Source organism: Leptonychotes weddellii, chromosome X, assembly GCF_054177405.1.
Source record: "Leptonychotes weddellii isolate Sample4059 chromosome X, ASM5417740v2, whole genome shotgun sequence".
Taxonomy (NCBI): domain Eukaryota; kingdom Metazoa; phylum Chordata; class Mammalia; order Carnivora; family Phocidae; genus Leptonychotes; species Leptonychotes weddellii.
The window spans coordinates 92,851,260-92,861,215 of record NC_138385.1 but is presented as its reverse complement, the minus strand read 5'-3'; the positions used below and the strand labels follow the sequence as shown (position 1 = coordinate 92,861,215).

General features: G+C 53.0%; 1 protein-coding gene across 1 annotated transcript in view; it reads right to left on the bottom strand.

Moving 5' to 3' along the window:
- Nucleotides 1-9,956, bottom strand: part of MAP3K15 (mitogen-activated protein kinase kinase kinase 15) — a 119,145-nt gene that overhangs the window by 6,532 nt on the left and 102,657 nt on the right. The window contains exons 19-22 of the mRNA XM_081809065.1: nucleotides 4,838-4,995; nucleotides 1,801-1,984; nucleotides 902-1,061; nucleotides 244-397 (exon numbers count right to left, since the gene is read on the bottom strand). Coding sequence (XP_081665191.1) covers nucleotides 244-397; nucleotides 902-1,061; nucleotides 1,801-1,984; nucleotides 4,838-4,995 — 656 coding nt within the window. The remainder of the gene's footprint in view (nucleotides 1-243; nucleotides 398-901; nucleotides 1,062-1,800; nucleotides 1,985-4,837; nucleotides 4,996-9,956) is intronic.

Sequence of the window (9,956 nt, the reverse complement as noted above, 5' to 3'; positions counted from 1 at the left end):
GTCACCGCAGTGCTCCGCAAATGCAGGCTTCAGGGGAGTCTTTTTTTTTTTTTTCCTTTGTATTTTCTTTTGTCTTGTTGGAAGAGGGAAGGACGTTGGGAAATACTTACAGTGACTACTGTAACTGCGCAAACGTCCCAGGGTAGCAGGAGCCTCGGGGTCCCGCCCCCTGTTCTGGGACCTGGCCCCAGGCGGCGGGGGGAGGGGGGGCGGGATGAGGAGCTACCCCTGACCTGGCCCTACCTGGGCCACGCACTCCTGCAGGTTGGAAGCCACCTGGTTCTGCTCCTCCCAGAGAATTTTGTACAGGATGGCGCGGCGCTCGCTGTCCTTGCGCAGCAGGAAGAGGCCTGGGTCCCTGTCCTCTGGGGACGAGGCTGCGCTCTCATCCGGAACACTGCAGACACACACATGCGACAATCCCTGTGCGTCCCAGAACAAAGTCTCCACGCTTGGACGCCGCGGGGGAGGGGCTAAGTGGTGACTCCCCCTGCAGTCCCCACCCTCAAGGTGAAACTGCAGGAGGCAGGCAGATGGAAGAGAGATGCAGTGTTTTTTTCTAACCCCAGGAGCACCAGTGTTGGGAGAGGGAGGACAAAGGTGGGGTGGGGGGGAAGGGGGAGAGAATAAGGGGATAATTAAGGGGACGATGGGAGGAGGGGCAAAGGGGATAGGAGAGAAGGGGTAGTGAGGGGAGGAAGGGAGGAGGGAGGGGCGTAAGCGACTGCAGTGAACATGCAGCCCGCTGCCTTCCTCCGCTGCACCGTTGGCCCACTGACGGCGCAGAAAGCAAGCAAAAGCCCTTGGCCGCCATCTGGTTTTGACCTGGGAGGTATTTGGCCCCTGGTGAACGCCAGTACCCCCTCACAGGCCCACAGCGGAGGGAAGGGTTGGGCCGTACCTGAGCAGGTGGCTGAGCCGGTGCTTGGGTGCCCGGGCCCTCTCAAAGAACGTATCCAGCTGGGCATCAGAGTCCGGGGAGACAGAGCCGTGCTCGCTGCTGCTGCTGCCCAGGGGCTCCCCGGACGTGGGCAGGGCTAGGGTGGTGCCCCAGGTACTCTCTGTGTGGGGGCAGACAGGGAGAGGGGAGGGGAGTCTCAGCCCGCCCCTCAGGCCAGGTGACCCACGCAGGGGCCTGCGAAGTCTGTGCTGCTCTAACGGGGCAGCCCAATCCATCACCCAGGGGTCCCTGAAACGCAGGTTCCACTTGAGCAAGTCTGAGATAGGCGCGAGACTGCGCTTCTAAGCAGCCCACAGGAAACGCTGACACAGCTAGCCGCAGTGGGAGCAAGCCGCCAAGCCTCCCTGTCCTGGCTTCTGACTCCATCCACACCAGGACAAGACAACAAATGGCTTCGTTTTCGGGGGCCATTTTTATGTCATTGCTGGGTAGGACTCAATGCCCTAGAAGGGGTCACCTGGCTCCCGTGGCCTGTGGGACAGCTGCTGCAGGCAAACTCCCCAGATGTGCCCCTTAATCAAGGTCAGGAGCAGCACACGGGGAAAGGCCAGGGAAGACCCAAAACCCCAGCCAAGGCACCTCTGGCCTCCCTCCTCGGCACAATCACAAAGGAAAGACTTTAACAAGGGGGGTGTACCGCTGTCACCTGAGGGCCTCCCTGCGCCTGTCAGGAAATCAAGGGCCATTCCTTGGCTGGGGTCCGACAACCCCCACACCCATCCCTGCCACTCCTCACAGCAACGGGCGCCATGCGGGAGGCTCCGTCTTCTCCCAGTGACAGAGGAGCTCGGGTATCACCGCGCCCAGGGCGGCCCCCCAGCTGTCCAGGTACACCTCACCTGCCGGCTTGAAAGCGATTCGGCTCTTCTTGCCCTTGTTCACCTGCCTTAAGAAACCCTCTTTGAGCAGCTCAGCAGCGGTGGCACGTTTGTGGGGGGCAGGCTCAAAACAGGATAAAATGAAGGCTCTGGCATCTGTTGAAAGGGCTTCTGGAATCTCAGGGTGGATCTTAAACATCCCCACCTGCATTTAAGGGAGAGGTGACCAATGTGACTGTGAGGCCTCAGGCACACCCAGGTGTACAAGCCTTCAATACAAAGCTCCCACCCCTGCCATCCTTTGAGGGGCCGGTGGATGAGATCCTCAATGGCTCGCCCGGCTGGCCTCCTGGGACTTGGCTTTGCCCCGTAGGTCACAGGAAAAGTGTTATCAGAGGAGTTTCAGAGCCTAGGCCGTAAGAGGTCTTGGGGCTTCTGTTCTAGTCCTCTTGGAGCCCCAAGCCCACCATGGAGGGAGGCTCCAGAGTTTGGGATTGGAGGCGGGGGAGCAGAGAGTTACTCATCGCAGGGCGCAAGGTTTCGGGTCAACAAGATGAATACACCGTGGAGCTCTGTCGTACAACACGGTACGTAGACTCAGCAGGTCCGTCGTATGCGCTTTCAGGTTTGTAAGGGGGCAGAGCTCATGTTAACTATTCGTACCACAATAAAATACAAGCTTTTAAGTCGAGTTTTAGATTTTGAGAACATTAAACGCTGGATGGAATATAACCCCTAAGATGTGAAATGCAGAACACATGACAAGTGGCGCCCCTCACCTAAGGGGCAGGGAGGGAAGGGCACTAGGGGGCCCGAGACAGAAATTCAGGACAAGAACCCCAAGAAGGAATGGCTTGCCTTCAGACTCTTAGGAAACAGCAGATGTGGGCAGCACCTTGGCACCGTGCCAATACATTCTTTCTATAGGTGCTTTGCTATTACTCCAGGGGTCCCTGCATTAGTCTGCTGGGGGGGGGGGTTGTCACCAAGCACCACAAACTCGGTGCCTTCAAACTATGGAAATTGATGTTCTCACAGTTTTGGAGGCTGGAAGTCTAAAATCAAGGTGCCAACAGGGCCACACTCCCTGCGAAACCCCCAGCGGATCCTTCCTCGCCTCTTCCAGGTTCTGGTGGTTGCGGCTCGTAGACACATCACCCTCACCTTGGCCTTCACGTGGCGCTGTGTCTCTTCACAGCATCACTGCTCAGGCCCTGATGTTTTTCTCAGCACAGGCTACTATCTATCATCCCGAGGCCCGTGATGAAGCTGCGGGTAAGATCTTCAAAAACCGCCCCTGGCTCCATCACGGATCAACACTAAGGATGGGGAAGGTCATTGCTGTCCCCTAGCCCTGGTGTTCAGGGTCTTGTTGAGACTGTGGGTGCCAGAAGATACTTGCTGACTTGAGGTCTTGGCGTTGGAGCTGCCTGACAGCGGCTGGGAGGGTGGGAAGCCCTGAGAAGGTTCTGCAGGGGCCGGCCGAGGGGAGCAGCCGCAGCTCCGGCAGCGCAGGGTGCTCGGTCTGCTGAGCGGCCTGCACTCAGCTTGCTGGCCGAAACCTGCACTCATGCCTTTTAGTTGTTTCTGCCCAAGAGGGAGCGGGAGCGTCCGGCAAAGATGCGGGCCGACAGGCTGAGGGCCAGCACACCCGGCAGAGAAGCAGGAAGCAAGGCCTCTGGATCCTGTTCCATCGGGCTGCTTCAGTGTGCTGGGACCTCACCGGCCATAAGCAGTGAACCCACTCTCTTCCTTCTTAGCCTTGAGGCGAACACAAATGCTCCATGGAAGGCCGGGGCTGGCAAGGGACTCTTAACGCCACAGCTTCTCTTTAACTTCTCTGCACAAAGAGCCAGAAGCCGCAGACCTGACCTGAGACACATGGGGCTGTCCTGGCGTCAGCTTCCCCTGGGGTGGCAAACATGTCCCTTCCCAAGGAAGAAGACCTGGGGGGTAAAATCCCCGCCCATAGTGGCCAGTCAGTCCTAAGTGGGCCTCAACACATGGGGTGCCCTGCCAGTTCTGGGAGGGCTTTTAGAATGACAAAGTAATCACCGTCTGCTATCCGAAGTCCTACCTCTTCAAAACCCAGTTAGAAACCTGCCCTCCAAAGACACAGACTCATGTGGCCTTGAGCCTTGCCCAGTGTAAGGGCAAATACACATTCAAAATCAGAGGCTTCATCCTCCCTGATGGAAATAAGGGGAGACCCCCCTCTTTTCTTAGAGCACTTTAGAAAACGTGTAATTCCAAGTTCTTGATCTTTGTGAGATGCATGTGAATCTTTTTAAAAGGTGAATAAACCTCTTGGCAAGAATGTCTTTCTCAAGGACCTGGGGGCCAACTCCTGGAAATGTCAACATCAAGGAGGAGATGTCCCCACCTCCCAGTTCCAGCGGGTAGGGAAGAGCCTAACTAAAGTAACGTCTTGCTCCAAAACTACCTCCTTTTTTTTTTTCTTCAAAGATTTTGTCAGAGAGAGAGAGAGAGAGAGAGAGAGAGAGAGAGAGAGAGAGAGAACCTGTGCATGCACACAGGGGGAGTGGGAGAGGGAGAAGCAGGCTTCCCGCCGAGCAGGGAGCCCGATGCGGGGCTCGATCCCAGGACCCTGGGATCATGACCTGAGCCCAAGGCAGATGCTTAACCAACTGAGCCACTCAGGGGTCCCCCAAAATAGGAGAAGTTTATTTTTCCTTTGGGTAAAGCCAATTAGCTAATGCAAACGGTCATCCCAATCACCAGGTGCCCCCTGGACGCACTAGTGTGTCCCGTGGCGCTCTCCAGTCCACGCACGGGAGGACCAATCATCATTCCCTCTGACAACATGGGTGGTAAAGGGCGGTACTGCTGAGCTCAAGAGAAGGACACGTCCTTTCTGTCTTTGCAATCACTTGGTGGATGGCCTGTGACACGCACCACATTCTGATGTAATGCTTATTCAGTGATAAAATGGTTTTCTCTTCTATCTTCGTGGAGAGGTTTCCAGAGTGGCAGGAGGTTTCCTTTTGGCTTATTATTTCCCCAACACCAGCAACTTCAATCAGCAAACATGTCTTACTTTGAACATCGCTGCCTGCGGTTCGCCGAGCTCATGGAACGGAGGCCTGCTGGTGGCCATCTCGATAATGGTGCAGCCCAGGGACCAGATATCTGCCGGGGCACCGTACCCGCGAGGTCCCTGATCGATAATCTCAGGTGCCATGTACTGCAGAGTGCCTGTGGGGGAAAAAAAAAAAAAGTAATAGAGCTCGTGGGCACCCTATTGCTCAAACATGTAAGTGGACCATTAGTAAACAAGTGTGTGAACTTTAACCCTCTCACTGATGATAGATGGAGCCTGCTCTCAGGCATAAATGATGTGGTTGCATCCTTTCTCTGATCAGAGACATGCAACGTGCCTTCCTTTGATACTAGGCACAACGACAGAAGATTGCCCAGCTCCTCGAAGGATAAATGGGCCCCGATCCAATACAATAAGCACATAGTAGGGTGCACCAGATGTGGGGAAACACAGAAGGTGAGAAACACAGTGCCCAACATTGAGGAGCTGCCAAGTGGAGGAGACAGACAAGATGGCGATGGTGGGAAAGTGGAGCAGGCGCTAGAACAGCGGGGTCTGAGAACGTGGATGGAAAATGTGCTGGACTCCGCCTGCTTCCGGTCAGGAAAAGCTCTATCTGGATCAACTTGGTTCTCTGAGAGGTAAATGCCAAGACAGGATTAGACATAGGAGAGGCTTACTGGGGAGAAGCATATGAGTGATAAAGGGAGAAGGAACAAGATGGGCAGGGAGAGCAGTCACCCTCAGTGCCAACGTGACACGTGGGAAAGGAGAGGGGGAACGAAGAGGTGGGGAGGCAGTCTCAGAAGAGCAGCTCAGACCCTTCAGCCGGGCCACAGGGGCGTCCCTGACCAAAAGCTGCCCACTGGAGGAGTCCCACGTTGTTCTAGTAGCTCCGCCATGTGCCGTCATTGGGCAGGAGCAAGCAAGGTAAAGCATGGCCCCGCTGGGAAGGTGGAGGCAAATCCTCAAAAGGTGGCAGATGGTGCTGCCTGTGAACTCGCCACCTGCCGTGAAGGTCAAAGACGTGGACAAAGGGATGGGCGGACTCCCAGGCCAAGGGAAGAGCTTGAGCAGAGGCACAAGGGTGTGACGTACAGAGCGAGTTCTGTGAACCACAAGTGAAGTCTGACACAGGGCAGGAAGTTAAGAATTAAAAATTAAGGAGGCAGCGGCCTGGGAACAGCCCGAACGGCAAGCAGTGAATAATGAAGGCTCTGGCTTTGGACTTTCTCCTGTGGGTCACAAGCCACCAGAGGTGGCCACAGGGAAGGTGGGGATCAGGTATAGCACTGGAAGGAGAAGGGATTGCAGAGATGGGGGCAGGGAGGTCAATCAGGGCTCTGGGAATACAATCGTAGGTTCTTCTTGAAACTAAGGCAGAGGAAAGCAGCAGCAACAGACCCTATGTGCTGGCGAAGTGGTTTATAACAGTGAACTTGGCAGAGGTCACTGGCCAAGGTGTGAACAGAGAACACTGATGCCCAGAGAAATTCAAGTGCCTGTCTCAATATCACGCAATCAAAGCAGGTTTCCAGAATCTTAATCAATGAAAACAAAGGGCTTGTTGGTTTAAAAAAAAATGGAGAAACTACCTACTACATCTTCTTCTTGAAGATCCAATGTGTTTTAGCATTTTTCTTTCCAGTGACCATTTGAAAAGCTCTGACCCACAGAATGTTTTTTAAAAAAGATATTTATTTATTTATTTACTTACTTAAGAGAAAGAGCGAGCGCACAAGTGCAGGGAGGGAGAGGGACAAGCTGACTCCATGCTAGTGTGGAGCCTGACCCAGGGCTCGATCCCACGACCCTGAGATTGAGATCGTAATCGTAACCTAAGCCAAAACCAAGAGTCCGTCGCTTAACAGACTGAGCCACCCAGGTGCCTCCCACAAAACGTTCTGCAATAATGACAATGTTCTATGCAGTTCTATATGGTAGCTGCTAGCCACATATAACTGTTGGGCCCTTGAAATATGGCTGGTGAGACTGAAGAAAAGAATTTTAATTTCTTTTAATTTTTAAAAAGTCAAACTAATTTAAGGTTCAATACAAACTGGGCTGGGTCCGTGCGCTCAACAGATCAGTAGGGCCCAAATGATGGCTTTGGTTTTCGAAGCTGAAAACCTGGTAGGGAAATGTTTGGCTGGCTGCAGGGTTAGGCAAGACAGGCTCGCAGCACTTGCTGCATTGTTAGGAAATCCCAGCGCCCCAGGGATGGAACTTCCAGTGACACAATCTCCCCTCCCAGGCTTGTACTGCTGTGAATAGTGAAGGGAGAGGCCTTGGCAGGGGATGTGCCTTAGAACTAATTCACAAGCCATTAATCGAGGAAACACTTGACACGGTGCGGTTTGTTAAGCTATTATCTCTCAGCTCTGCTCTATGATGCTGGGCTAGGGACCCTGCAAACCACATTTCTGCTTTGAGGCAGCTTCCTGTTATGCTGTCACTTGGAGGCGCTAGAGAACCCGAGAGCGCAACCGGGGTGTGCTCACGCATACCTACAAGGAAGGAGGAAGGAGAGGTTACTTGCTCCCCACCATCTGCTGCTGTTCCTCTGCGGGAGCTTCCCTTTGGACCCTCAACTGGTTCCAGCAGCAGTGCTTGGCTCCACTTTCTAGCTTTTTTGTCCCTTCATAGTTTCAGAACCAGCTTCATCTTGCCCTGCCCCGCTGTTACCTGTTCCAGTCCAGTAATACCCTCCTGAAAGGTTCCAATTCTACCCTTCATTCTGCCCCCCGCCCAAGCCCTAGGGGGATAGCTCAGTCCCAGTTAACAGTTCTACTAAATTCTCTCTGTAAAAATAAGTGGGGTGATTTTGATTTTCCTGCCTGAATGCCAACTAATACAATCACTAAAAGTTAGTTTTTTTAAGTTTATTTATTTTTAAGTAATCTCACACCCTACGTGGGGCTCGAACTCAGGACCCCAAGATCAAGAGTCGCATGCTCTTCCACCTGAGCCAGCTAGGTACCCCTAACAGTTAAAGAGCAAGAGAATAAACTTTTACAAAGTTATGCAACATAGAAAATATCACTAAACCAAACTGCAATGGTTTATTGACGCTGGTCAAGTAACTGCACTTCAGCACAACAGTTTCAAAACTGGGGGATAAGTCTGCTTGGTGCTAAACTTGGAGATTTTCTTTGTATGGAAACATAGTGAACATCACCCTTTACAAAGGTAGGAACTTAGCAATGACATCCATATTAGTTATTTATTGTTATGTAATAAATTACCCCCAATGTTAGTGGCTTAAAACAGGAGTTAGGATCTCACAGTTTCTAAGGGTCAGAACCCAGGAACAGCTGGGTAGGCTGTGGTCCAGTTACCTGCTGGGCTGTAGTAATCTGAAACCCAGAATGGAGCTGGAGGATCCACTTCCAAGCTCAGGTGGGGCTTCGGAAGAAGCTTCAGTTTCTCACCACATGGGATCTTCAAGACATGACTTCCCCCCAGAGCAAGTGACCCAAAGACAGCAAGCAAGAAGGATGCCACACTGTCTTTTCTGACCTGGCCTCCAGGTCACACACTGCCGCTCTACCTTCATCTGTTCATTAGAAGTGAGTCACTAAGTCCAGCCCACATTCAAGGGGAGGGGATTACAAAAGGCTGTGAATGGGGGGGGGGGCACTGGTGGCCATCTTGAAGGCTGCTGGCCTGACTGCCCATTAGTACTCAATAGCTTACAAAAACATCACTACATAGTGCTGTCTCTGTGAAGGTTGGGCAGAGGCACTATCTACTGTGATTCCCATTTTGTATAGGAGGCAAATGAGGTTCAGAGAAGGTAGGGGATGCGCTCAAGCTAGAACTCAGGTCTTCGGTCTCCACATCGGGAGCTATTCACCATGACATCGCCAACCAGATGCAAGGAATCGAGCAGGAGCATGAGTGAAACAAATGGTGCCTGAACAAAAGTGGACTTGATGCAAGGATTTCCAAAGCTATCATGTGACTTGGTCTCATGTCACTGGAAGGTGGAGAGCAGTAATCAAAAACTGGGTGCTCCGTTTTACTGACTACCATATTCCTAGAAAAAACCACCCACTCAGAGTAAACATCCAACAGTGACGGAGCCACACAACTATTTCAAATAGTCAAGGGACTGTCCCCAAGCGGTGTGCATGTTTTGGGTGTACATCAGCTGCACCAGAATAGCTTCTGCTGAGAAACCAAGTAAAGATGCCGGGGCGGGGTGGGGCGGGGGGGGTGGGGTGGGTGGGCATCTGATTAATGCAGAAATGCTGGGAAATTTGCTTGCCTTTAACCTGGCTCTCTTAAGGGCGTCACGTCCTTTCTCAACTGCACGTCCCCTAAGGTGTGCCCACACACAGGTCACTCGATTGGCCAGCCAGCCATGACTCTCAGCTGGCTATGCCCGACCAGGGGTGCAGAGTTCAGAACATGGAGACAGGAGACCTGCAGGCACTGACCCAGCCCCCTGGGGACATGAAATTGATTGGGGGTTCCTAGACAATTGCCCAAGCAGGATTTTCAAATTGCTGGCAAAGAAAATGCATGGCATAGGGCAGCACTTTAGAAGTTTTGATCGAGGTGCTAAGATAAAAGCCAGTCACCAAGGCACGGGGCGAGAGACTGACGACGGGTCCATGTTTCCAAGGGGGCGTCATCCAACTGGTTACACACCTCGCACTCAGGCCCTTAGCCCAGGGGACTTCCACCTGGATCAAGGTGTTAAAAAGGTGGAGAAAGGAGAGACCGGAGGGGGAACTGTTGAAAGCTACTTCTTTAGACACTGCTGTGCCGGGAGGTCTGCCCTCTCAATACAGGAGTCGGGGAAGGGCTGTGCCCAAAATGGCGACTCAGGCAACTTAACACTCACTCCGGACCGTCGCACTTGACAGGAGGCCACATACATAAGCATCTTCTACAGGCTCTGGAAAATACCGAGCCCGAGCCCAAAGTTTCAAAATTTCCTATTAATGAAGTACAGAAAAGAGAAATAAGGTGCTTCCTGTGGCCCCAGGGGCCACTCTGGTTGCCCTGCCCAAGGATGGGTGTGGTAGGACGGGACACCACTTTGTCCTGCCCCAAAGCTTCTGAGGGCTCCTGGCTGGCCCCCACACAGAGCTGTCTTTGTGTGTGT